Source organism: Aspergillus alliaceus (genome assembly GCF_009176365.1).
Source record: "Aspergillus alliaceus strain CBS 536.65 unplaced genomic scaffold BDW43scaffold_2, whole genome shotgun sequence".
Classification (NCBI taxonomy): domain Eukaryota; kingdom Fungi; phylum Ascomycota; class Eurotiomycetes; order Eurotiales; family Aspergillaceae; genus Aspergillus; species Aspergillus alliaceus.
This window is the reverse complement of record NW_022474685.1, coordinates 1,225,871-1,251,962: the sequence shown is the minus strand read 5'-3', so window position 1 is coordinate 1,251,962 and position 26,092 is coordinate 1,225,871. Positions and strand designations below refer to the sequence as shown.

At 47.9% G+C, this 26,092-nt stretch overlaps 9 protein-coding genes across 9 annotated transcripts; 2 read left to right on the top strand and 7 right to left on the bottom strand.

Annotated features, from left to right (window-relative positions):
- Positions 1–23: 23 nt before the first annotated feature.
- On the bottom strand, positions 24–1,661 carry BDW43DRAFT_306020 (putative C6 transcription factor; the record flags this gene model as incomplete). Its single annotated transcript, XM_032045929.1, has 1 exon — positions 24–1,661. One exon carries the CDS (start codon positions 1,659–1,661, stop codon positions 24–26), a length of 1,638 nt encoding a protein of 545 aa, XP_031905974.1.
- A 355-nt stretch (positions 1,662–2,016) lies between these two features.
- On the top strand, positions 2,017–3,062 carry BDW43DRAFT_296468 (uncharacterized protein; the record flags this gene model as incomplete). The annotated part of the gene is made up of 5 exons (XM_032044221.1): positions 2,017–2,067; positions 2,290–2,450; positions 2,505–2,745; positions 2,796–2,837; positions 2,901–3,062. 5 exons carry the CDS (start codon positions 2,017–2,019, stop codon positions 3,060–3,062), a joined length of 657 nt encoding a protein of 218 aa, XP_031905973.1.
- A 1,382-nt stretch (positions 3,063–4,444) lies between these two features.
- Positions 4,445–9,529, bottom strand: BDW43DRAFT_296466 (uncharacterized protein; the record flags this gene model as incomplete). Its single annotated transcript, XM_032044220.1, has 8 exons — positions 4,445–4,747; positions 4,805–5,474; positions 5,540–5,751; positions 5,805–5,992; positions 6,937–7,667; positions 7,701–8,517; positions 8,574–9,321; positions 9,353–9,529. The coding sequence occupies 8 exons, from the start codon at positions 9,527–9,529 to the stop codon at positions 4,445–4,447; spliced, it is 3,846 nt and encodes a 1,281-aa protein (XP_031905972.1).
- Positions 9,530–11,170: 1,641 nt separating this feature from the next.
- On the bottom strand, positions 11,171–12,712 carry BDW43DRAFT_260624 (uncharacterized protein). Its single transcript, XM_032040232.1, has 4 exons — positions 12,451–12,712; positions 12,243–12,396; positions 11,777–12,171; positions 11,171–11,714 (listed from the first exon to the last, which is right to left on the bottom strand). Exons 1-4 carry the CDS (start codon positions 12,565–12,567, stop codon positions 11,202–11,204), a joined length of 1,179 nt encoding a protein of 392 aa, XP_031905971.1. The 5' UTR covers positions 12,568–12,712; the 3' UTR covers positions 11,171–11,201.
- Positions 12,713–12,945: 233 nt separating this feature from the next.
- On the bottom strand, positions 12,946–14,521 carry BDW43DRAFT_260618 (uncharacterized protein). The gene has a single exon (XM_032040231.1). The coding sequence runs from the start codon at positions 13,977–13,979 to the stop codon at positions 13,551–13,553; it is 429 nt and encodes a 142-aa protein (XP_031905970.1). The 5' UTR covers positions 13,980–14,521; the 3' UTR covers positions 12,946–13,550.
- A 1,112-nt stretch (positions 14,522–15,633) lies between these two features.
- BDW43DRAFT_73336 (uncharacterized protein) lies at positions 15,634–17,230 on the top strand. Its single transcript, XM_032050449.1, has one exon. The coding sequence runs from the start codon at positions 15,775–15,777 to the stop codon at positions 17,026–17,028; it is 1,254 nt and encodes a 417-aa protein (XP_031905969.1). The 5' UTR covers positions 15,634–15,774; the 3' UTR covers positions 17,029–17,230.
- A 202-nt stretch (positions 17,231–17,432) lies between these two features.
- Positions 17,433–18,023, bottom strand: BDW43DRAFT_306014 (uncharacterized protein; the record flags this gene model as incomplete). The annotated part of the gene is made up of 1 exon (XM_032045928.1): positions 17,433–18,023. One exon carries the CDS (start codon positions 18,021–18,023, stop codon positions 17,433–17,435), a length of 591 nt encoding a protein of 196 aa, XP_031905968.1.
- Positions 18,024–20,662: 2,639 nt separating this feature from the next.
- BDW43DRAFT_319372 (uncharacterized protein) lies at positions 20,663–22,648 on the bottom strand (the record flags this gene model as incomplete). Its single annotated transcript, XM_032048905.1, has 3 exons — positions 20,663–21,232; positions 21,282–21,964; positions 22,026–22,648. 3 exons carry the CDS (start codon positions 22,646–22,648, stop codon positions 21,138–21,140), a joined length of 1,401 nt encoding a protein of 466 aa, XP_031905967.1. The 3' UTR covers positions 20,663–21,137.
- A 235-nt stretch (positions 22,649–22,883) lies between these two features.
- Positions 22,884–25,291, bottom strand: BDW43DRAFT_260608 (putative extracelular serine carboxypeptidase). The gene is made up of 2 exons (XM_032040230.1): positions 24,882–25,291; positions 22,884–24,788 (listed from the first exon to the last, which is right to left on the bottom strand). The coding sequence occupies exon 2, from the start codon at positions 24,725–24,727 to the stop codon at positions 22,988–22,990; it is 1,740 nt and encodes a 579-aa protein (XP_031905966.1). The 5' UTR covers positions 24,728–24,788; positions 24,882–25,291; the 3' UTR covers positions 22,884–22,987.
- Positions 25,292–26,092: the final 801 nt, after the last annotated feature.

Genomic DNA, 26,092 nt, shown 5'->3' with positions numbered 1-26,092 from the left:
GGGCCCGATAAGCTCTACGCATGTTAACTGTCATATAAGGAGTTGAAATCCATAATTGGCGACCCCGCCCAGACCTGTAAAAAGGAAGCAACATCCTCGTCTGTCATCGTCATTTCAAGTCCTTCCGTAGGGGTAGGAACCTGTGACGGCGTTCTCCCGGCAAGTCTGAGAATGGCTACCTCTTTATTCTTCTTTTCGAGGCATGCGTCGATTAAGAGGCGAGCCGTATGAAGGGCTTCCTGTGTAAGATGTGTGTTGAAACGCTGGGCCACAGTCCCCAGGGTTTCAATAATTTGCTCAAGACACGTAAGACTCTCAGTGGTATTAATGGAGAGACAAATGCACAGAAATTGAAAGGCTGCGCTTGTAGTACCCCACCAAGGGTGGTTTAGGGTAGCTAGCCGACGAGCTGCAGGCAGTGCGGCGGTACCTGCTGCGATTACAAGCTGGACCTGTCTTTTATGGTGACCGAGGTCTAAAAGTTGAATGCGGCGATGAAGAGCAAAGCATAACTCCGCTTTTGCCAACAACAGGAAGTCATGTTCCGCTGTCACTAGCATAAGATTTTCCATGGCTTGAACGAGCTCAGCCTGTGTTGTAACTGGATCTGTTTCGGGTGGTGTGAGGGGGATCTTCTCTGTGAGTTCATATAACTGTAATGTGAGATCTCCCCGTCGAGGTCGGATGTTCGTATGGACAACTGGAGCGAGGCGCAGAACCGTCTTCCCGTAATCATAAGCGATTATGGTATGCAGGCTTTGTGCCACTAAGATGATGCGTTGCCGAAGATCAGTGGCGTCCCGAAGAGATGGACTGGTGCTCTCCGCGGAAAGGGTGGTTGATTTTGGGTCACAATGTAATCCTGTGATTTCGATCATGTGCATTGTAGTCGTACTGTGCAGCCATGCTGTGTTTGGTCGACCAGTAGCACGAGTGTAGATAGTTCTCAAAATCCACGCGGTAACTAGATCTTGACACGGGCGGCGACTGACAACAGGGTCTTCTAGACATGACTTCGCATGAAGAATAATCTCTGTCTCTTTGCTTGGATCTAGAGAATTGGAGAATAGGGAGGCTAATCCAATGATACCACTGATAACCGCTTCGAACGCGAACCCTTGAGAATCCCCTTCCCAGTGCCGCTTAGCCTTCCGGAAAATCTCCTCCATATTCATGAACCCAAATATGGGATGGATAACAGATGTATAAACATCAATACAGGCTCTCACAGGGCCCCAAGTTATATTTTGGGTAAGTTGATAGGTTATGTCGCTTTCAGGCTCTTGTCGAATCCCCGTATGGTACCCGAAGGAATGCAAACGTGGAGGGTTTGGTAATCCTAGCCTCATCCCAACAGATCTAGCCTGAGCTACAGATGAATCGTGGGTGAGATATCGCGCCTTATTTGGCTCCAGATAGCCAGTTTTTGTTTCAGTGCTGGCCATCGGAACCAAGACTCCAATAGCAGGTTCATTAGCTCGGCTTGCCCTGCTTGATGCTTCCAGTAGGGGAGTAGGGCCCGGTGCAGGTCTGCGTGGAGCGGCTTTATCATATTCACACGTATATTCGTAATAGGAGCAGGCAGAGCAGGGCAGTTTGCCATCACATCTGCGTTTGAGCCGCCGGCATTGGTGGCATGCACGTCGCGGTCGCTGACGCATCCTAGTAGTGTATAACTGAATTGTTTTTCTGCAAGTTCCGTCCAATTGCCCGATACGGGTGCCGCCGCTTTTATGAGGGTAGCACGTGAGTGCTCCCTGATCGTTCAGAGCCACTCACTGATTGCTCACTGAGCACGCACTAGCCGCTCCGGCTGCTCCCGGATACCTCTTAGCAGGCTCGTGAGCGATCCGGGAGCAGCCGCTCTTCGCTATCTGTCGGCCCTCACGTGACTACGACAAGGTCTCTAAAATGATAAGAGACTAAAGCTTCCCGATCTATACGACCAAGCCCATCACTTTCATGAGGGCCTCACGAAGATAAGGGCCGAATAACTTAATTTAGTCACTTTACATAATGACTATTCAAATCAAGCTTTCCGTTTGGATTAAGGAAAAATGGAGAAAAGTGATTCCCATCATAGTTCTACTTCAGAGGCTTTTCGCCCCGACTTTTTGAATATAAATACGGCAATACACACCTTGACATTTCTCACTCTTCTCTCTCCCAAGGTCTCGTCTTGCATACATACGTCGTTTACCACATTTTCCTTTGTGGCTTCTTCGCTTGTATTGCGATTGACCTCAACTGCCGTATTAAAACATGGCCAAATGTTCTGACTAATGGAAGGCTATTCAGCTTGAGAAGAAAATAAAAGCTCGCCGTGAACTTCGTCAACAGCGGGGATACGATGCAAATGACCACCGACAGAAAGATTCTGAACGAACTAGGGGCAGATCATCCTTAAAGAGCAAAGAAAGCTATAGAGAGAGGGTGCGCAAACACGAGGAGTATGTCGATATATTCTTCAGGTAGAAACTGTTCTACTCACATCCATCTGTTAGATTTCTCACCGAAAAGAATATGTCCAAAGGCTATAAGTTTGGAGAAGGGTATCCAGCTCCAACACTTAAGGAACCCAAAGAGTTTATCCGCTGGCTTATTGAGTTTACAGAAGGCAGACTTGCCTTTAATGGACGACCAACTATGCTCACAATTAAAGTACGGGCCCAAGAGTTCATCCTGGGCTTCTTCCTGAAAACTGGAAACGGGATTCCTTCTCATGATGCAACTGACCTCTACTATGTAAGATCACTTTGCTCCCTCGAATTAATGCTTTTTTCTAATCATTTCAGTGGATCAAAAATGAGTTGGTCGAAGAGGAAGTACTCTCAGCTGTCAGAAAGCCCAAGCATGATTTCAAGCTGAGAGACTTCGAGCGCCCCATTATTGCTTTCTAGGCCACTGATGACCCGTTCTTTATGTCTGGGAGGTACCGTGTCCAGTTTCATTTTATCACTCTTCAATTTCTTTGCACAGGTGCTAGAGTGTCCTCTTTCACGCCTGCATCAGTTGATAAAGTTGGACAAGGGCTCCATTACAAGGTAAGACTAATGAAATGAAATGATTGCATTATTCAAGTGCTAACGTTGGTCAGCACATTGGACTTGTTTTATTTCGGGCCGTTAATGCTCCCTGGAGGATTGGATGGCGGCTTGACCAGCAATATGTCAAAAACAACAAAGACCCCGAAAATACAATGTATGCGCCTAAATGCCTCGCCATTTGACTTTGGACTATGAACGCGTTTGGATGCTGATCTCGAAAATCATTAGGTTTGGCACTGCCATCTGGGACTGTGATGAACCCATTTATTCTGGAGCACTGTATCTCCTAGCTCTTGCCCTTGCAGGCAATGCCCTCTATGGGTTTCCATCCCCTGAAGAAGTCTTCGAGCAAAGAATTCCGGAGGGGCAGGATGAGCTGGTTCTCAGATGGAATGAAGAAGCCGAAGATCGATGTATTGTCAGAAATGTCACTGCAGCAGGGGTCAGTGAGGATCCTTGAACAAAGGAAACGTATCAAGCCGATTTTCGGAAGATTCTCGCAAATGCCTGTTACATTGTAAGACATGTCTTCCCTACAAGTCAACGAAGTCGTTAGATAATTTTCATTTCTGACCATTCTATGATATCTTTACTTCTTAATTCTCGCTCTTCTTGTCTCCCATCACATATATGCATAGACAACCACAGAACGGAGATTTCCCGAGATAAAGATACCCAGAGGCCAAAACGCTGCGAGCGACAATTGACAAAGTGGCTATAATCAGGGTGCTCTTAAAGAGGAGGATGCCCAACGTGGGAAAAACAACGCCTTGATGAAGTTAAGGAACTGCAATGCAAATATGTAGCTCTATCTACAGGGTCAGTCTTTGTTGTGCTTAACCTTTCCATACGTCTACGTGTACTAATTTCATGTCGGATTCCTCATAGAAGATAGACTTGCCCCACCTACTTATCACCTCAGGGAGACTTTTCTAGCTCCAGACATCACGGTCAGTAAGTGGTTTAGATGTTGTTATATTGATTTGACTGAATGGACAGGGAAACTTGGTGAAAATAACAGACGGGCCATGAGGACAATTATAATTGGGCCATCTGGCTCTATATATGATGTAATATATACCCGTTCTCTTTCCCCCCAAAATCGGAGGTTTGAACGCATTCTTTTCTGGTAATATTAAAGCGAGCTTTACTATGATACCTGTAGAATTGTAGGTTAAGTTTAAAGTAGTAAGCTAGATACTGCTCGTAGATACCCCTTGGGATGGACTGGAGAGATGTTACCCTCACCGGCCCTGTTACCAGGAGGCGAGCTTCAGCTGACAACAACGATAATGGATATATGAATATAGAAAGAATAGTACATGTAATAGTTGTTGGCGAGACAGAATACAGAGTACGACCGTCACTCCTTGATACCCTGGGCAATTATCAAGAGTTCAATCGTCCTCCGTACTTTTCATGTTCAGGCTTAGGCTCAGCGCAGGATCCACGTCATCCAGCGAGATCAACTTCATCTCCGCCGACATCAACGCATTACTCGTACCACAGGACCCATTAGCACAGCATGCAGGGCTATCGGGTGTACACCCATTTTCGTTGCAGCTGCACTGCGTGTTGCTCTTCTGCGCGTAAAGCATCCACTGAATGCAACCAAACCCTTGATTTTCAACAAAAGCACCACCGTAGCCCTGGGTAGGACTTCTACATTTGGAGAAACAATGCTCCATTGAAGTTTCACACTAGTTATAAAGGCGTGATTAGTGCTGTGAATAACATGGGAAGGAAAGGGCACGTACGTGGAATTTCATCTCGACTTCCTTCTCTGGCTTGCAGCCAGACTGATCGGGGGCCCATTGAACAGATCCAATTACGTTGATCCCAGAGGGATCACTGTAGACATACGTGTATGGAGGTCCCCCAGGCTTTAGTGAGTTGCCGTTATAGCAAAGTGCTTCCATCGCTGCCTTTGCCCCGGTGACTTTGAATGGTACATAGGAGCCATCGTTGTGCTCATTGAAGCAGTAAATTGGATCACTGGATTTGGTCGCCGTTGGAATAGATAAAGATGTGGTGGTCTTTGTTGGAGCAGTAGATGTGCTAGTAGAGTTGGTAGGAATTTTGGTCGTGATTGGGAATGGACACGAATCTCGGCGGGCAAGGGGGGGTCTCGGGGCACCACCTGTAGTAGCCCTATTCCAATTCAAATTGATAGGCTTGTTGCACACGTTCTCGGCGCCGTCAAGGTGATATCTCTCACGTATAGCCTGCAAAGCCTTGCGATATTCGCTCAGAAGATTTGCGCCATCTTCTGTTTCCATTGCCTTAGCAGTTGCGGTGTTAAGTCCAGTCTCAATGGATGTGACCAGGAGTGCAGCTTGTTCGCTGCCTGCCGCCATCTGCTGGGGAATCCTGATATTTGTCACCCAAAATCTATATGTGGCCGCTAGACCAGCATCAATATCTTTCCTAGGAGAAATGATTAATATTGTGTTCCCTAAAGCACGTCATCTAAAGATTTGGAGATCACATACAAGGCGGAGTATATCCTATAATTTGTTGAATCAAGTGGACCGAAGATGGCGCTTGAAGTCCATATATCACAAGCAAGAACAATCTTTTCTAGTACCTTCAGTCGGCCCTTGATTATTTTTTCCGAAGCCTTCCACGGTTTCTGGGGCACGATAGTTTTCTTGCGAACATTCTCACTTTGCCTGACAACATCCGCTTGGTAGTCACCCCCTATCTGCCATCGTATCGTGTCAGCAGAATTGTTGAACACCGGAAACTCTAACTTACATTGCCCTTGATTTTATTCAACTCTTGAGTTATGCCAATAAAGTCCCAATGGTCGTCCCCTGGTAAGTTATTATAAACAGGTTGGAGGTTGTTGCAATTGTCGAACATGAGTCGGTTGAAGTTTTCGCAGGAGTAGTGTTGTTGGCTAAATAGATAATCCCAGAAGTCGTCCATCCAGTTCAATTCATCTATGAGCCGTTAGCCGCAATTCTAATGCCTTTCGAGTACGTATCTGAGATGTCAGAAGGATATTTACAGCAATGTTCGATAGTTGGTGACTGCTCGTTATTCCCTAGGAAAGGCTGTATCTGGCGATCGGAAATCAAGGTGGTCGTGGGTGCGCAGTCAACTGTCGTCTTGCTGTACCATCTGGACATGGAAAGGGAGGCAGGAAGTTCTCCACCAATGGCTGACTGGATATAGTTCTGTGGCCCCTTGTAGGCTGGGATGGTAACAGATGCCCCCGGTGTGAACTTGCAACCCCTAAGGGCAGTAACAGTCTCCGCAGGGGCCCTCTTCTCCAGGCCAGCATGAGTAGGAGCTACGGCCCGCGCCGTAATAGTAGCATAGCTAGGTTGAAAGCCGTCTCGAATTCTCAGATTTCCTTCCGAGTCTACATCGGAAACCGTGTCAAAGGCCCAGGCACATGGCCTGCAGTTATCAGATGGGTTCTTGCCGGTGGAAATATCCGTCACGAGGGGACAATCAGCGCTGCTCGTCGAGGTGATTGTCGAAGTCGTCGTCCCAGTCACACTGCAGCCCACAGTTGGCATGCAAGTGGACGATGTGCACGAGGTTGTTGCCACGGCAGCTGCGTTGGTCGTCACAGTACAATATTCAGCGCAGATAGTGGCCGTCTCCTTGATGCTGCACGACGGATCTGTTGGTGTCGACCCATCGTCGTCGCCGTCACCACCTCCTTCCTCCCCACCACTGCAACCGCCAGCCTCACTGCACATACAACTCAGACCACGACAGCTACTGCATGTAGGACCTGTACAGCCGCAGAACAACCCAGTGCAGCTACACCCGAGTCCAGTACAGCCGCTGCATCCCGACCCATTGCAGCCACAGCCCAATCCGAAGCAGGAACAACCGAGACCTGTGCAGCTGGTGCAATGCTTTCCCTTACAACCGCTCTTGCCATTAGAAACGACACAATCCGATCCTACACAGCTGCTGCAGTGCTCTCCCCTACAGTTTCCATGATGGCAATCCCGACCCGTGCAGCCGTAGCAGTTCGAACCAGTACATTGGCCGTTATGACAGTCAGGCCCCGTGCATCCAATGCAATTGTCGCCGGTGCAGTCGCCGGTGCAGTCGCCGTCACGACAGTCCGAGCCCGAGCAGCTGCTGCAGCTGTCTCCCTTGCAAGAACCGTTGTTGCAGTCCTTGCCGACACAGCCATCATAACTCGAACATTTGCTACCGGAGCAAATCCCATTGGCACATCCGCTGCTACTGCATGTCCCTTCCCAACAATCCGGACCGGTGCAGATACCATCCTTTCCACAATCGGATCCAGAGCAGCCCAGGCCAATGCAACTGTCGCCAGAACACTTTCCATCTTCTCGGCAGTCATCTCCCACACAGCCGGCCGTGATGCAGTCGTCCGTCACACAGACACCATCTCTGCATCCGGATCCAAGACATCCATGGACAGTACATTGCCCAAAGGCAGTACAGACGCCATTCAAGCAGCCGGATCCACTGCAGCCAAAGGAAGCACAAAGAAGCCCCGTACATTGGCCGTTCTTACAATCCGGACCTTTACATTGACCATTGGTAACTACCGGCCATGGCTCTTCCGTAGTGCCACCGCTGCTGTCACCACCACTACCGCCTCCTGAGCCTCCTCCACCACTGCCACCCCCGACGCTACCACCATTTGGACACTATTGAGGAGCGGGTGGGCAGGTTGGTGCCGCGCCACTGTCATTGTCCGGGGATGGGGCGAGGACACATTTCCCTTTGGCAGACTCCGCATTTCCATTGAAAGCGCTAATACACCACTCATAGTTCCATGTACCGGGAAACAGATAGTATTGATCGCTACAAGCAGCCTCCACTGTGTAATTCAACGCCTCAAGCTTGCTACCTGTGGCATTTACGTTGCGTAAATAAAGCCGGTAGCCCGCCGCAGCAGAGAGGCTATCCCACGTAAGATGGACCGTGGTTTGATCTGCTGCGATGATCTTCAGGTCCGTTGGGGGTGGTGGAGTGCCAGCACCAGGAATAACACTTCGAACCACAGCTGGAAAACCCTGGCCAGCGGCATTCCAGGTCTCAACAGCCACGAAGTAACGGTGCCCTGCAACTAGGCTATCTATGTGGGCCGAAGTGCCTGTGAACGCGGCTCCGGTAATAAAATCACATTCGGCGTCCTTGTCCCAGTAAAGAACGTTATATTCGATAACAGAGTCACTGTAAGAACCTATGGGGGGATCCCAGGATATGTCGAAACCAGTCGTGGTAGCGCTAACAATCACGTTCCGAGGGGCTTCCGCTGTCTGGGGATGGGCCGTTGCGGTTAAAGTAGTGGTCCAGTCGCCCTTGATAGTGTCCCCAGCACTGGCGCGCACCTGAACCTCATACTCCCACCCATCTATAGGCCATGTAGCATCCCATCGATTGGAGGATACGCTACCCGAGGAGAAATTTGGGATACCGCCCTTGATCTTGGATCGAACGTCGTAGTTGTACGCACCGTAGACTAGATATCTTCAATTAGCAAAAGGATGCTACGGACTTAGTTGCAGGGTGACTTACCCGGATCCCATGTTGCAGTTACGCCACCAGGACTCGTGAATACCTTGAAATTGCTAGGTACCGGTAAGGGCCTGGCAGGAACATCACTGGGTATACTCAGTGCGGATGATCCGATCCTGAAATCCTTTACTAGGGTTTGCGAGAAGGCGCGAGCGATTTGGTATTCACCCATCGCATTTGGATGAAGTCCATCGGAACCCACTGGACATGAGCTAGGTTGACAGTTGTAGTTCTCCTCCAACTCAACAAGATGGATTGGGGAAGCTGTGGTACTCCATTTAGGAATAGTATCGCGTAATAGAGAGTTGTATATATTGGTGCTAACAGGAAGATCCTCACGGCCACCAATGAAACTCCGCTGTGGTACATTAGCAATGGCAAACTTAATCTTTGGATTTGCAGCCCGGGCATTGCTGATCAACGTGTGAATACTGTCCAAAGTACCCATCGAATCACTGTAGAACCACCCCATATCATTGAAGCCCAGTAGTAGCAGCATCAAATCAGCTGGATGAGCTGCCATGACCTCCTTGATCAGGCCTTTATCCACAGCAGCAGCACGGCCCCAAACAGCGAAATGACTTTTTGGAAAATCCGATGACACTTCTTTCGCGTAGCCCCCACTGACTTTGATCGTGCCTGTTGGTTGGGGTTCCCCGTATAATACTGGCAGGGACGGCGGTGCTGGTTTATCAGGCTGTACCGTGCCTGTATAAGGCCCAACAAAGTCTACTGCTACTCCTTGAGACTGGAACCACTCCCATATCCGATACCGCCACGTGAAGTCTCCCTCGGCCCTGAGATATGGAATCGCCGACGATCATGACCTTGAGCCCGGTTGCGCGCTCGTGGAGGTGTTCCGTGGTCGAGTTCTCGCTTGACCTTAGATTATCCCTCATAGACGCCAACATTTGGACACTGTTTTTCTGTATGCTACCTGTCTGAAGCGGCGGCATGAGGCCCGCAACCTGATTCAGGATATCATAATATGGGAGGTCCGTCGGAAGAGGGATGGCCGGGACGGTAGCTAATTGAGATAGCTGATAGGATACTTTAGACTCTATCGCGACGGCTGACGAGTATTCTATGGTAGCTGTTGACACTGCAGCCAAAGCCGTCACGTTGTCACTCTGTGTAGATGTTGGCTTTGGGCTGTTCTCTCTCCGTGGAGGAAGCCATGAATAAGCGAAAGTGGTGCCAGAAGAGATGAAAATTGCGCACAAAAGGAAAGTCAGGTAAAGAATGAATCTATCTCCAATGGTAGAACTTCCCCGGTAGGAAGGCGCGATGATGATTATAGAAAAGAAACAAGACAAAACGATCGGACGAGGGTTGCCTGCGAGAGGTGAAACAACAGCCTCTTAGCTGCCACTTAGCAATCAGGATGCGTTATTCCTGAGCTGCTGGCATATCCTGTTGTCTTCCATCTTGGAAACGAGACAATGGGGAGTATTTATGTTATTTCTGATCCCCCAACCCTCATTACTTTAGGATAGTTTAGTCGAAGCTGGTATACTGGATGCCGAGGGACACCACTTCTGGGTTCGAAGCGATGTAACCGGAATTGCGGTTAGCTAGCTCTCGAAAGTATACAAGACAAGGGTATGTAGACCAGGTCCCAGTAGCTAGTGAAGCTGATATTAATGTTATAAAGAGATTGTATAAGAACTATGGCTCTTAGTGATAGGCACTAAGGGCTGTCTAGCTAAAACACCGTTACTTTGTGCATAAGTATTTAACATCCAAAGAACACGGTCTCATGCTAGCGCTTTCTAGTCTCGAGGCGTGTGCGGGTAAATACTTGGAAACCCATTACTGTTGCTTCTCTTATGGCTTAGTTTTATTTATTTATTTATTTATTTTATCTTTGTTCCTATCTATCATATCTACTGTCGTTGAACTGTAGCTTGTACTACATTTGATTGGGGGTCACGCTGGCCACACGGTTTATAGTTTCAATACCTTCGTAGGTGTTACCTATACCTAATGTAAATACAGTCTTGTCGTTGTCCCTATGGCTGCTTACGGGGTACTATACCATGCGCGCCAAGAATTATAGAGAGGTTCGGTTCGAGCCAGCTAAAGGATTTACAGTTAAACGGACCATCCGATTTATCCGATCGTAATGGAGCAATGCTTGATCGAGTCACCTATTAGGGGGCTTGTGCGCACAGATTTGCCTTCCTTAGTGGGCTAAACATATTCCATTATGGGCTAGTTTCAGGGGCTGGGCGAAGATGTTGGGAGCGTTAAGCCACCATCTCGGAGATTGGTGGTCATCTTGCCCTGGTTTGTTTCTATTCTCCAACATTTTCTGTCTCTCGAAACGTTCTCAATCATAGTTAGATTACAAATTCCAAAGCCCCTATATAGAGCAATGTGACGTTGCTAGCTTCAAGATAAATCTTCGAAATATATCGTTAGTATATGGTAATCCACATAGCCGAAGTGGAACTCATACCATCTTACTGACCGTGGCCAGCGGGATTAAAAATACTTGCTCTAGATTCTCTTCCCTGACCAAGCTTCTTAGTTCTTAATGGGGCAGGGTTGTATTCGGGTCATACACAGTAGCTACTGAATCTCGGCTAAATAACATGGTTTTACTAGTATCTTCATATATCCGTGTCATTTTCTCTTATATACATGAGCATCGAGCCACTCCTCAATATCTTCATCTTCGGCCTCCTCTAGTAGTCTCCAGACGCGCCGACGATTCCGCAGGCGGAGGGGAGCATGCTCTAAAGGTTGCCCCGGTTCAAACACCCTCACTTGTGCAAGGGTGCGAACAAGGCGCTCCCAATCCCAAACTCCTGCTTCAAATGTCGGAACGTCCACCGAATCGGATGCCACAGGGCAGCTCTGTAGGGCGGAGATGTCTAAATCCCAAAGCCATGGTAAAATCTGCCGATTGAAAAGCAAGTCACGCCACAGCCTTGGCGGTAAGGAACGGGTGCATGTCTGCTCGGGATTGATAAAAGGGTGTAAGCTTTTATAAATCATGTCTTGGAGCTCGGTGGGTAGTGCCTCCAGTTTAAGAGATAATCCAGAGTGCCCTTGCAAGGACGGCGGAAGAGGTCGCAGGTATGAAAGGATCTCCTGAGTGAGACCTGGTATGGGCCATGGTGCCATTTCGTATTCCTAATGGCAGGGTGTTAGTGACGGGATGGAAGCACCATAGGTTATACTTATGCAGAACTCACATAGACGTTTTGATCTCCAAAAGCCCACGCGACATTGTGAAAGAGGTTGGTGTCCCGAAAGTAATAGCAATGTGGCTCAACTACACGACGGGGGTTAAACGAGCCGTTGCGTCCGAGGGGATAATCAGAATGCACCCTAGTTAATCGCTGTTCAAACACTTCATAGAACTGGCTGAGAGTCGTAGGGCGCTTTGGGCCAACCGGCACTCCAGATTTCAGAAGAGCCTGGCGATAGTCTACCAGACGTTGCATCATGTCAAGGCATTCCGAATGTACCGTTACATACGGGTACTCCGTATATAGATAGTGGACTAATTTCGACGAGTGCTCCCCATAACGCACGGGTTCTAATCTTGACAACTGCTCCCCATAATGCACACCGTCGATCTCGATCTCTAAGGAATCAGAAATCTCTTCGGCAGATTATAGTTTTCGTACAAGAATGAGAGTTGAAAGAGTAACCCACCATCTAGCCCGAGTACTTCTAGCGGTAGATCATGATTTGGCAGGCTCGCAATATCCCAATCTTTCTCATAGTGATAATCCTCAGCTCGGATGGCCTGCGGTACAAACCACTTGTACCTCTCAAGATTCTTGTTTCGCACTTCTGCTTCCACCACCTTAATCTTTATAAGCGGGCTATTGCTTTTAGGGGGACTTGAAGAAGAGCTCACAAAGCTTGGGACACCACAGATAACACAGCATATATCTTCCGCGTCATAGCCCTTATCGAATCGCTCGAATTCGAAGAGTTCGCCTGCGGAAGGACGCTCGCTGGGGTGGAAATCCATGGCAGGTGAGATGGAGCTTTTGCTCGGATTTCGATCCAGGAACACGGACTCAAAAAGCAAGATAACGGATAGTAAATGACTCAGACAAGGTTACATCTTTTAGCGCCTTTAAGTATACTAAACAAAATACCTAGCATGGGAGCGCATCGATATATTCTGTTTATTGGCTAGTTTCACCGGTTGGCTTGGCGCTGTATGTCCATTTCATGAGTCTGTTGCCAAGCTAAGTTAAATCATAGTGTTTGTTCATCTGCTCTTTTCCCGTAGTACGTACGGCGGTCTAGATCGACCACCCGGTCATAATGAAATTTTTAAGTAGGTTATATACACACGCACATACTAGACAGACACAGAGTAGTTTACTGTAGTATTTAGCGAATTCTTATTAACAAATTCTATTATTACGTAGTGCGTACTAGGTAATTCTCAATTTTCTCGAATTATCGACTATAGTACGGAGAAGTCCGAACCTCGGCCCACTCACGTGTCTCATGGTAGTATTCAGTATGCAGTGAGCTGGAACTTCGCTCTTCGTTCTCAGGAATCAGAACTGGGTAGACATGTTCGAGTGAACTAACATAGCTTTTGTCGACCCATTTATAGAAAGTCAAAAATTCCTCTCAAATATGTATCACCTTCACCACAAGAGCAAGTTTTTGAAGGCTGAAAGAAAATATATACTTCTTATCAGAGTGAGATTCCTTACGTCGGTTATTGTTAAGTCTAGTAATTACCAGTGATTTTCTTTTGGTCGATATAGGATTATCAGAGCATAAAGCTATAGCTGAAGGCGGACCACTTGACAGTCTGCTTGCCACTAGCAGACATGAGTACTAGACCATCCTCTGGCATTACTAGAAAATGTCCGACGTAGGCGACGACGAAGAGGGCCTGGGAGGCATTGGAGGGTCCGATATTCAAAAGAAGATTAAAGATGTGCTTCATTGCAGTATACGATACGTCAGCGTCGTTCCTACGGAGCGTTAGCGCTGTGATGTTCGAGAAACCAAATACGTCTGGAAGCAGTCTTGAAGAGAAATCAAATCCCTGTCAGCATCGGTGCCGTCCTCTCTGTAAATAATCACCAAAAGGCGCTTCCAGCTGTAAGAGACCCCTCTCGTTAGGGCCCTCTTCTCGAACTCAGATTTGAGTTGGGGAACGGCTTCTTTCTGAGGCTTCGGTGAGTCCATTTTCAGAATGATAACAAAATTGTGATAAAAGTGTTGTGTGGTACTAGTAGTTGGTTGTTGAAGGAAAGGGTTTGGGGAGGGAACAGAAATTTGAGCGGGTAGCTTACAGAATTTGTGGTGGCAGTTTTCTTTTCTTGAGGTCATCAACGTAGTCATACACACATAATGGAAGCCCAAAGAACATCCGAATAAGGGGAACATACATAGGAATTGAAGGGGCATTATTTGCAAGTTGCAGTAGAGCCACAACTTTTAGATGATATGAACGAGACAGAATGTTTTAGACCTGGATATGTTGGAGACCTTACGATGACATGCACCCTTTTTTTGCTTTTTCTTTCTTGTTGTTCACACCCGCTCCATTTATTTTGCAGTATCAACCAGAGTTAGCCGGTGCAAGCATTTCCCGGAGCGAAAGGTAGGTTACCAAGTACCACCAGGGGCGTTGTCGGACGTGGGCATGGAGCCCTGGGGGTCCCGCGGTGGCTGGGTGGCCCAGGTCAGGTCCTTATGTTCGGAAGGTGTAGATGAGACCGGATCCTCATCCTGGGAATATTCAGTTGAGGCATCCTCATCGGTTGTTCCGACACCAGGAGAACACGCCACGACGAGATCTGGGCGTACTGGGCCTAGCAGTAGGCCCAGTAGGCCCAGATCTCGAGGGGAGCCATCATCACTCTTTTTTCGCTCAAATGGTTGTTGTCAATAATGCTGCTATTAGTGAAGAAGAATCGGGTAAGATATTGCAAGATACAGTTCCAAAACGATCAGATTTATGATCCTATCAAACTATCAAGAAGGCCTATCTAGGCGGGAATCATGGGACTCTTTAGATGTGGCCTGATTCCCATAGTATTCAGCAGGCCGCCTATTCACCAAGCACATGTCAGGTGCCTGCAATACTAGGTAATTTTATTGGTGTATTCAATAATTAGTAACTACAATAAGGTAAGATATATTCGTGCTCGTGGTAGAGCAATATTAGCGCATCAGTTGTCGGAAGCGCAAACTTGAGTTATTCCATATCCTAGAGGACATATCCTAGTCGAGGATTATTATATTCTTTTGGTCTTTTTATATACTGTTAAGGGTGGTAGCAGGGACTGTGTTTCGCCAGGATATTTTGTATCTATTACATAATCTAATTACTGTATCGATATAACTCTTTTTCTAATTAGTATAAGTCAGTATAGGATTAATCTATCGAATGTTAGTAATAAACTGTGATTTTGTATCCATACTAGGTGTAGAGTGGGTCTGTTTCTTCTTTAGAGATAAAATATGATGTTGCCTGCCCTTTATTATTTTTTTATAAATATTAGCCCGAAAGCCAGATAAGGAAGTAGTATAGCTTGTATAGCTTATACTGGACCTTTGTTTCTTGTTCTGGGAGTACAGCAAAGTTGGCAGGAATATTAGTCCGAAAACATATACTGAGATGGTTGACCATATCCGACACAAGTACATGAGTGACCTAAGACTTGGTTTAATTTCTAGTACCAACTATAACTATTGCAAGTGCGCTTCATCCTTGCTCGGAACGAACCACATCCACGTCAGTTTTGGTTCTTCCAATTACGTTTTACCCCCTGTTATCACAAACCGCGAGGAGGTACATAAGAATGCTCATAACTGGAAACTTAGTAGGCTTGCTTTAAACTCTATTAAGTTGTATATTATTCGAGAGACTTGCAGGTGTGCATATGATCATGTGTTTACAACGAAATGATGGCTGTCAGCCTGAGGCCATATATTCCGAGCCAGTCAGCCTTAACAAGGAGGTGATCGTCACCGGCTAGTCCCAGTGGGGTATAGTTTGGTCGCGTGCACCAATACCATATGAAGTATGTTTTTATTGCCCGACGGCGATGCTCACTCAGCCTCTTCAGTGCTCTTCTCACTAACACTGATGACGTCGGGGGATTTATTTATTTGAGCAATTCATTCCCTCCTTTAAATTCTTGACATACATCCCCATGTGCCCCGTATTACCCCTATCCCTTAACAAAAACACAACATGCCGCGTACTGCGACAATCGGTAGCGCCAACATAAAGATTGACCTAGCCTCACCTCCGGGCTGGACATATGTCGGCGGGGACACGGTAATCGGCAATGTGGTGCGTCGCTCACATATCGTTGCGCCCGAGGCAACAGTGACACTCGCACTCGTTGGGCGTGTGAAGACCAAAATCTCAGTAAAGAGAAACAACGGTAACGGCACCAGCACCAGCCACTACCGCGGTCGCTGGGAACTTTTCCGTCCCCCACGACTGGTTCTCTTCCACGGGCCCTTACATCTTCCCCGAGGCAGCGCTGACGACCAGCTCACCTGGCCTTTCTCACTCACTGTTCCTGAACGACCCACAGATGAAGTGCTGGAAGGCCATTGCCGGGCGGAGAGTTTCCTGCCACTCGACAAAGACACCCTAGCCCGCAGCACTCTACCGGCAAGCTTTTACTCGAGCAGTAGCGGCTGGCGCACCTCCTCCGAGGGCTTCGTTGAATATTATCTTGAAGCTGAGCTTAGATATGGACGTGCGGGCTCGTTCGAGGTTGAAAAGGCTACCTTGCCTATTACAATGCGACATGCCCCACCGGCGGGGCTTTCATTCAGCTATGACCTTCAGTCACGCGGGGTCGAGAAGAGGGTGAAGAGCCAACGGTTGCTACCAGGAATGGAAAATGCTGAATTGACCTTGAAGCAAAAGACACAGAAGCTCTTCGGTTCGTCGAAGGTGCCGGAGTTCTCGTATATAGTTGAGGTGAGCTGGCCCCGTGCCATCCAACTAGATAACCCAGTACCTATCCCGATTATTATTGGCATTAAACCTTCACACACAAGCTCCGATATTGGGGGCGTTGTGCAGTCAGTCCGGCTGAATTGGGTCAACATGAGCATCAAATCCACGACTTTGGTGATTGCACCGGGCAACTTCAGTCAGAGCAACACCCATGACGACTACCATTCCTCGCGTCATCATTTTGGCCTGAAGGGGGCTTTTCTGAATCTTCCGAATCCAATAGTCTTTACCACCGGAAAAGAAAACGAGCCGGTCGACGTCGGTAATATGCTTGGCCTTGTCCTTCACCCCAACGGTGCCACTGTTGGGGGCCGGCTTGTGACTACAGGGATGGGCATTTACCCTGACTTCGTCACATACAACATCCATCACTGCAATGTGTTGGATTTGGAGATGTCACTGACCGTTGCGGGAAAGACCCATGGGGTGAAAGTGGGTTCAGAAGTACGAATACTGGCAGCAGATTGAAGCTTACTATTTTTGGGGTACGGATCACCACATATTATGTATCATAAGCCAAACTATGTAATGCACCCGCACCCGATTTATGTGACGAACATCGAAGGACGGATATGAGATTGATCATGATTCAGTATGACTATGCGAGGATGAACTATGTTCCTTTTCTGTTACTCTCATCTTCTTTTTCCTTTTCTTCACTGTCTCTACCAGATTCTAATGATACCATGGGAATTCAACAAGAAAAGAAACTACGCATGTATTCCAAGAGACCTCAGCTCTTAAAGGATAATTACACCCGAAAGTCGATCACCCATCTAAACAACTCATAGTATATACCCAGCACTCTCCCCATACCCCCTCCTCTCCCCCTCTCCCAATCCACTAACACCACAGTATGAACACCCAACCTCTCACAAAACCTGCACCCTAGGCCCTGTAACCCCAATATCCCACCGAATCTCAACCGCATCGTTAACCCCCACAAACTCGAACCCCACCATCCGCTCCCCACCACACTCAAACTCCGGATATCCCTGATACGCCAAAACCCAGTCCGCCGTCCCAGGAGCAGGGACCCTAATCCTTCCGACATGCTCATCCCTAGCCTGCACGATCACATCAGCGACCTCCTTCGACACGGACTGCAGCGACGCCGTTGAGTCCGAGTTAGCATCGGCAACACTTGCACCCGTGGGCTTCGTCGCCGTGAATACATCCGCCTGCTGTGAGCCGGTGGAGACGTCGCGGGCCCAAAGGTCGAAGAGGAGCTTGCATTTGTGGCCTTCGGCAGTTGGGGGAATGTGGAAGGTTACGATGGAGGTGGTTTCGTCGGCAGGTTTACCGTTCTTGACGACCAGGAGTTGGTCTTGGGGGTCGAGTTTCCAGTTGCCGGTTTGGACCCAGTAGCGGTAGGTTTCGTAGGGGTAGAGGAGGTTGTCTTGGCGGCGGAGGGTTGTTGCTGTTGTCAGGGCGGCGAATAGGGTTAGGATGAGGAGGTTCATTTTGGTGGGCTTTGATATTATCGAGGTTTGGGTGTTGTTGAGAATTGATTGTTTGATGCTGTTGAAGGAGTGGTAGATGGTGCCCTATTTATACTTATACGTCGCGCTTTTACTCTGGACAACATACTGGCTTTCGTCTGATTGCGATAAATCGTGTTATTGATACAGCCAAGCTTGGCCTCGTACTCGGATGGTGGGAGCTGTTCCCCTATTGCTGTTGTTTCTCTCTTTGAGGCGTTGACTTGCCCATCGCCAAGATATCCTCGTATTCTTCCTGGGCTGGTCGACGTGGGTGACGTCGTGTGGAACCTTTATCCCAGACATTTTGCATGGCGGATACAGTGGTCCTATCCATCTGGGGCAAGAATGGGTTACCTACTCAGTGAGACTTGATATAACTGGGTTGTCCTGACTCAGGTGTTGCCGTGATGGATGCCTTCCGGAGTCTGGGGAGAACGTCATGCCATCTGATACGTGTGATCGGATGTATCATTCTTGGCCAATGGTCTCGTGGGATATAAATAGATCACTGTGAGGTCAGAATAAGGCCGCTAGGTGGTGGTGGAGTGGGCGTTTCTTGGACTTAGTAAAAGCGAGTCGAGTGTTAGATATGTTCCATACAGGCTGACGGGGCGTGGGAATTCGTCAACCATATTCAGTGAAAGGGATGTTAGTCACTAAGTAGGTATGCTTGGAAGGTCTCAAATATCATATCTACCTACCGTCCCCATTTGTTATAGTGTCCTAATATAGAAGCCTGTTCAATATACCTTGGTTTAGATAGGTCACAATTTGGGAGGGAAAGAAGCAGGTAGATCTGGGTATAACTCCTCTCATTCAAGAACCAGGATCTCGTTAGTTTCCGAGAGAAACTGACTTATATGACGAGCTGTGGGCCGGGAATTTTGGCTAGTTAACATGAAGGAGGTGGTCAGTATAGACCTCAGACTAGTCCTAGTACGTCTTGACTAATTGCCGAAGGGACTGCTAGGGGGCTTGTCGACCGAAGCTCTAGGTATAAGTATTATAGCATATTCCAAAGACAAAGGAAAATAATCTCAACAAAGAATCTATCCCCTTTGATTATCCAAAGCATATTCTTGTCCACAAACACTCACTCTTTGACCATATCATCAAATACTACCAAGACAACTACAGCTCTAATGAAACTACAAACAACCTTCGTTTTAGAAAGGTCCTATACCCCTATAGTCCATTTACACTCTTCAACTTCTTTCCCAATTATACACCACCCTCACAGGCAAAACCCACCCTCAAATCTACACTTGACAATATATATAAACCCAAAAATCCAAATCTCCAAAACATCCCATCATCCCTCGAAGAAAGCACCTCAAGCGAATCAAACCCTCCCAACAAAAACCTCCCGTTGAGAAAAGCTAACAAGGTACCATAAAGCCCTGAAAAAAGAACAGAAATCCAAAATGGGACAGCCTGGTTCGCTTCCATGCCTGTTCCTATTCCTCTCGGTCAAGGTCAAGCACAGCTGGAACTAACGAACGCAGTACGGTCTGTAAATAGGCGTTGAGCAAACATTGTCTGAAGAAAGGGCATTATGAGAGACGTGCAAGGTGCGGGGAGTATTGGCCGCTGAGCCGGGCGAAGGAGTGTTCGCATTGTGATAATTAGTAAAGACGTGTGAGGGGAAGGAGAAGGATGTGCTGGAGTGTTCGGATTTGATGATGAGGTTGACGAGGGATAGGTTTGGATTTTATGGTTGGGGTTTTTCTTTTCGTATATGATTTTGGGATTGGATTCATAGACTTGCGGTGTGATTGTAGGCTATTCTCAGTGTATTATATAGTATTTGGTGTTTTGTGTATTAGATAGATGTACAGATTTTACTAACTTGCATGAGCACAGAAGAGATTATAAAAGAAGAGGAGATGGCTATTTGATATTGTACATATGAATACACTTCGCAAAAAGGGGCCGACCAATTCATGACATCCGCAAATAAAGCCCTTCCAACAACCAACAACTAGGGGCCCATCAGGAACTCCTTTGCTGTAGGCCTTTCCTCGGGCGTCCACTGGAGAGCTCAGTGCATAAACTGCAGGAATTCATCAAAGTTCTTGACTTCCACGTTAGTAGCGCGCTTCTCCAATGTAATAGCCGGGATAGACAATAGACCTTTCTAATCCACAGTGAATTGCGGTGTAATACCTAACAACCCGGAAGCTTGCGGATGAGGATCTTTCCTGAGTGTCCCATTTCAAGGGAGTCGATGCGGTTATATTGCTCCGAGCTCGTCGTCCCTGTTCTCGCCAATGTCGTGGATCATGAATGTACGTACTTCGCTGTGCCTCAATAGTGGTGTTATCAGTAGAAAGTCCATGTGGACGGTGGTTTGGTTGACTGAGACCTGCCGGAGGCGCTAAGCAAGCCACACAGTAGCCTTAGCTTTGCTTTGATTTCATAACAGCCCTCGATCACCTCACCGAACAAGACAGGATAGTATTTGAGAGCATTATTCATCGGCAATGTCTCCTCAACCGTTTTAGCGATGGGTCCGATTTGAATACCCGATGATGGGGGATGGCGCAGTCTAAATCGTGGTCTCAAAGGCGACAATGTTCATATTCACCTTTGTATACGCGAACACAGCGCGGGTCAGGATGCAGCGGAATCAACGGCCGAACCTTCGCGTACGGCCAGGCGGTGGCCAGAGTACATGGTAAGGAGCCATGTCTGATAGACCGTTAATAGCGTGACATCCTATGGTAGTGAGAACGCTTGTTGTCTGTTCAATATAACAGCTAACGTGTCGTTGCGAAGACAGGATTAGATTCAATGTTCCAGTTAGGAGTAAAGCTTTTTGTGTAACACAATAACAAACAGTGGGCGAGTAGCAGTGGCCAACAAAGAGGAGCTCTCTTCAAACAGTAAGAGCCAATTATCGCAGCCTTCTTCGTAACATGAAAAGGTGCCTTACGTGGCTTAAACATCATTCACATAATTTGTGATGTATATATGCGGAGAATATAGAGACAGAATGCGCGGTAGAGTACATTACGATATCACCTGCAAATCACAATGATGCTGCTGGGATTAAGAGCGGAGAGATGAGTGAATATGACAGTATTATGGTTATTATTTTTCACGCGATAGCGTCTTGTTCACCTCTTCAGCAATATTATAGTCGAAGACAACCTTCAACTGCTTTGCGAAGATGCTCGGAAACCATCCTATATTTGTCAGTAACCTGGTATATATCTGTTCACACACCATACTCACCGAGAATCCACATAAAACAGTACATCATATACTCCTCAATCAAACCCATATTGCGCTTGACATTCTGTCTTCGCTTGGCGTCTTCGAGGATAGCCTGGACTCGAGGGATACGCAGCTCCATGTACTGCTTCGCAGCAGTCGTGATCACCCCCTTATATTCCAAATCATGATTGAGAGATCCATAGGCCTTTTCCATGTAGTGGCTCAAAAAGAGAACAAATGCCTCCACATCCTCAAGCGCTTGCGACGAGCCCTGTCCCGAAGTCGAAGGGAGCGCATGAGCCGCATCCCCAACAAGCACGACTCCATTCCGTTCCCAGGTTGGCAGTGGTGACATAGTCCAGGTAGGATACATACTGCTCACATCAAGAGAGTCGAGCACTTTTTGTATAACTGGATCCTTCCAGCTTCTATGACGTTCTCGTAGTTGACGCGCAACATCCTCTTTGTCAATTGTCTTCGGGTTCGGACACTCGTCGACTTGGTACGTTGACCACCAGCCAAGACTCTCGCCTGGCTCGGAGACATGATATGGCGAGTCACGGTGAGGCGCTGACGGGGCACTGTCGGAGTAGAAGTAGCCGAAGAACCCATTTCCGCCGATGATGAAGTTCATCGAGCCTTTCTCCACATCGTCTTTGACTTGGTCAGCCGGGATGAAGCCCCCGACTCCTGACAAGCCTCTGGCGATGTCGAGTTAGTTAACCGATCGTTTCCTCATCGCCTCTAATTGGAAGGACATACTCATAATGAGGCGGATACGGATCCTCCTCAGCCTCAGGAAACAGCGCCCGCTTAACAATCCCTTTCAACCCATCCGCACCGATAACCAAATCCGCCTCGACGGGAGGGCTATCATCAACAAAGCTGACCACATTCCGACCGTCGGGATTAGCAACGACTCCAGCAACCCGTTTCGTCACAATATCAGAATCCGGGATGCGCATACGGAGACACCTCCAGAACCAATGCCGACTGCACCCAACCATGTGCATAGGCAACTCATCTGGCGAAGTTGGCTCGTCAGAGGCGTTCATGCGTACGAGTAGCCGTCCGTTCTTGTTCCTCATATTAGATTTGGGGACTACGTATCCGCCACGGACGATCTCACGCAGGAGATCTTCGTCCAGACGCTTCAGGACATGAAGCCCGTTCGGTCCAATACCTAGGCCTCCGCCGACTATTAATGTAGATGAGTGAGTTGGACCATCGCGCTCGTCGCAAGTCGTGTCCTTGTTTGTGTCGTACGCCTCGTAGATGGTGATCTCGTGGTCTCGTTCTGAGGCGGGTGGTTTGGGAAGATGCTTTTTGAGCTGGAGGTATGCGGTGCATCCGGAGATGCCGCCGCCGATGATTACTATTTTCATGGTTTGCTGTGGTAGGTGTGGAGCGATGTACGGTTTAGTATGCTGAGTTGGAGGAGATTGATTATTTTTGTGAAAAGTTGGATGGTTGTTGCCTGGCGCGGTGTCTTCTTTAGTTCTGGGTCACATGGTGTTTTTTAGGCTTCAATGAAATCGTATTTAGTCAAGGATTAGCACTATTTATAGGCTTCGACGTCGAAAATGGATAGTTTGGGTGCAATACGTAATCGCTCGTGTACGGAAAGTTAAAGCGGCGGGTGGATTCAATATCATTCATTCCCGTAGCATGTATATAAACGGTGTTCCAACTCAAGACATATAGCAGACATTCTATATACCAAATCATAGCAGAAATTCTTTATGCGCAGAATCTTTACTTCCCACGTTCGACCCAGAGTGCGGCTCCCACTGGTCTAGCCACACACCAACAAACCGCAGCACTTCTTTCTGAACCTTAACAATCGCCGCCGGAGGTTTCTGGCCCTTATCCTCATCTTTCTGGGAAAGACCATTCTGATCCCAGTGGTGCACAGCACCCCGGACTCCATCCCACACGTCCTCAGCCGGGACATCAATCAAAATGAACGGCTCCTCATCGGTGGACTCCCTGTCTCGCGTACCATCTGCGTGCGGCGTCGCATCGCGCCACGGGTCCGCGAGACCATCGATAATAGCCACGCGTGGATAAGAAAAGTCGAAGCCGCCGTGCTTGTTGATATTCGTGACGTTGGGCGGGGACGTGATTCCGTATGTCGTATTGCAGAAACCCGATACAGCGGGAATGTCTATGACACGGGAGATCAAAGGCATGATATCCTTTGGTACGGATGCACCGGACATAAAGTAGCCCCATTCGGTGCACACTTGGTATTCCCAGCTCGTGCCATCGCTTTTCGGGAGCGGCTTGGCGGACTGCGAGTCCGATTCGTCGCCCGTTTGGGTTGCGGCGGAATTTTTATCGTCGGACGCCGAGGAAATTGACCGATTGAGGAAGCCGATGTGGTTGAGGAAGCCGTTCACAAAACTGGCGTTGGACGCGTCGTACCCGGCTACCTCGACGAGCTCCTGGACGGTTGGTTTCACGGCCTCGGTGTCGGGATATAGCAGATCTGAGCTGGTGATTTTGTCGCAGTAGGTTCGGAAGAGAGAGCTACCGATGTTGGAATCCCAGTTGCGCGATTGGAAAGCATCCAGACCGTATGAGAGGAGAGAAACGAATGAGACATCATCCCTGTCAGGATTGACTCCTACCGCAGACTTCAGTTCCCGGCCTAGCGTTTTGTTATCGGCGTGGTCGATCAAGATGCGATCGACAACATCGATGAATGTCTGAGTCGCCCAAATGCATCCCGACGGAGCGAACTGCCGGATCGGCTCGTAGTATTGCCAAAAGTCGATGATCGCTTCAGTAACGCCCGATGACGAGACAGCACCCCAGTAGACGTCGGGGTAGAGCTTGCGAAGGAAGGCCACGAAGGCGCCCGCATACGACCCGCCATACGCAATCCAAGGAGTCTTTTGGGCCGTGAGATCCTCATCTTCCAGCCCGGGGAAGACAACGTTCGAGGCAAAATACGCATAATCGGCCAACGCCTGGTCCGTGGAAAGAAATCGAATGCTTTCTGTTGTTAGGTTGTCTACCGGATAGCTTTCGCCGTAGTAGCGGTGTTCGAGAATAACTCCAATGCCGTGATAGGTCGCAGCCAGCTCGGTGACGATGCCTTGCGACAAGAAAGGGAAACGGTCGGTCGCGTCGGTTTCCCCCGCGGCGATAACAAATACCGGACCCCCTTTCTGGTAGTGCTGGGCATCAAACCAGTATCGAAGGTTGAAATGGTCGTCGCTATGCGGAGCGTAGCGCGAGTCATTGTGGAAATGATCAACCGGTACTGAGAGATAGTGCGCAGGGTAGCCCGCCGTCACTGCTTGTTGTTCTTGTTTTGCTGCCGCGTCCGGCGTGAAATATGGTTGTTTCCCACGCAGCTCAGGGTATGCTAATTGCAAAGGAGTGAATCGGAATGCCTGCGCTATTGGGAGCAGGAAAGTCCCCGAGAAAAACAATTTCCATGAAGGATGCATCATCAAGGTCTGATGGTTTAAGGATCTTTACGAAGACGGGAAGAAGAGCTCCAGAATAACAATCGTCAGTGACTAGCCCCTGCATATATAGACATGCCGAACAGCCGCTGTTTGCCGACAGGGCGATTGTTTACCCCTCTTGCTGACATGAATGAAGTCAATTCCCCATCGGAGTCCGTAGGAGTGGAGTTATTGGCATCTTGCCCAATAGTCCTGCACGGTCCAATAGGGAAATTGATCGCTGCCTTCTAGGGTTGACTAGTCACTGGACCACGCCTCAGGCAAACATCAGGCACCGGTCGAAGCCCCTACCTCGTAGTATCAGGACACACAACCTTATTTCTCGCCCCGTGAAATTAGTTTAATAGAAGAAAATAGCTCTTCAGACCTTCTGTGTATAACTCACCGAGTATGAGTCTCAACGATCCTAGCTAGATAACATATATCATAGACCCTGGGTCTTATGATACAATGATTCGAGAAATCAGACGGAAACCACGGAAAGTATAACGTTTATTCTCGAAATAAAATATAGAAAATCCACGTATCCTGGTTTCCAAGTATATTAGTATCACTTTTCGTCTGTGGCGGTCAGATGACCTACCGATGGAGGTCTAAAAACACGCCGACTATCCTTGTACCACATTTCGTACCCTGGTGGCTGGGGGATACGGTATACCAAGCGATTGTCCATTGATTCATGTATCGCAGAATGCCTTATACAGTCACCCATCGTCTTGATCTGGTTGACTCTAACATGGATAATGAAACTTGTAGACAAGCATCTTCAACTGAGAGGAAGGGGTTACTATAATGGGAAAAATAGGGATTACTTCGTCGATTAGGTCTTTCTGTCGACTACCTATATCTGTGGCATCCATAGCGTCCCTTTGTCTGCGATTAGTGAGGTTTTGGCTAGACCTAGTTAGAGTGGATTAACCCCTTTCGCTCCCGTTTGCCAGCCTAGACCTGTTTGTGACTGAGTACTACTTGGCCAATCTGGACCAATCCTCTGACAAACGGATGCGATACCAGTAGTAACACCACTTCAATCATGGCAATGTGAGCTATGCGATTTACATTTGCAGGCCCCGTACGGAGGAAAGTTAGTAGAATTGAAAGATCCAGTATATTGAACCAGTTAAATCTATTGAATATTACTGTCAGGTTACAGCATGGAATAGCAGTGAACCAGGTTTATCACGTTTTACTGTTCGGATTCAGAGTTGGAGTTGTACAAAGTCAGTGGAGGATTACTAGCTATATATATGTTCCTTAATTAAGAAGAATAAGATCCTTCGAACTCATATAAATTATGAGACCCACACAAGTGAAATGAGGAAGACAATTCGTTCCCTTAGTATGTCG

Bases quoted from the DNA above. Each gene is read 5' to 3' on its own strand.
- BDW43DRAFT_260624 (XM_032040232.1), bottom strand. From the start codon at position 12,567: ATGGATTTCCACCCCAGCGAGCGTCCTTCCGCAGGCGAACTCTTCGAA. The intron at 12,172-12,242 runs GTGGGTTACTCT...CTGATTCCTTAG, and splicing joins AGAAGTACTCGGGCTAGATG to AGATCGAGATCGACGGTGTG. The intron at 11,715-11,776 runs GTGAGTTCTGCA...CCCTGCCATTAG, and splicing joins TTGGAGATCAAAACGTCTAT to GAATACGAAATGGCACCATG.
- BDW43DRAFT_260618 (XM_032040231.1), bottom strand. From the start codon at position 13,979: ATGCCCCTTCAATTCCTATGTATGTTCCCCTTATTCGGATGTTCTTTG.
- BDW43DRAFT_73336 (XM_032050449.1), top strand. From the start codon at position 15,775: ATGCCGCGTACTGCGACAATCGGTAGCGCCAACATAAAGATTGACCTA.
- BDW43DRAFT_260608 (XM_032040230.1), bottom strand. From the start codon at position 24,727: ATGATGCATCCTTCATGGAAATTGTTTTTCTCGGGGACTTTCCTGCTC.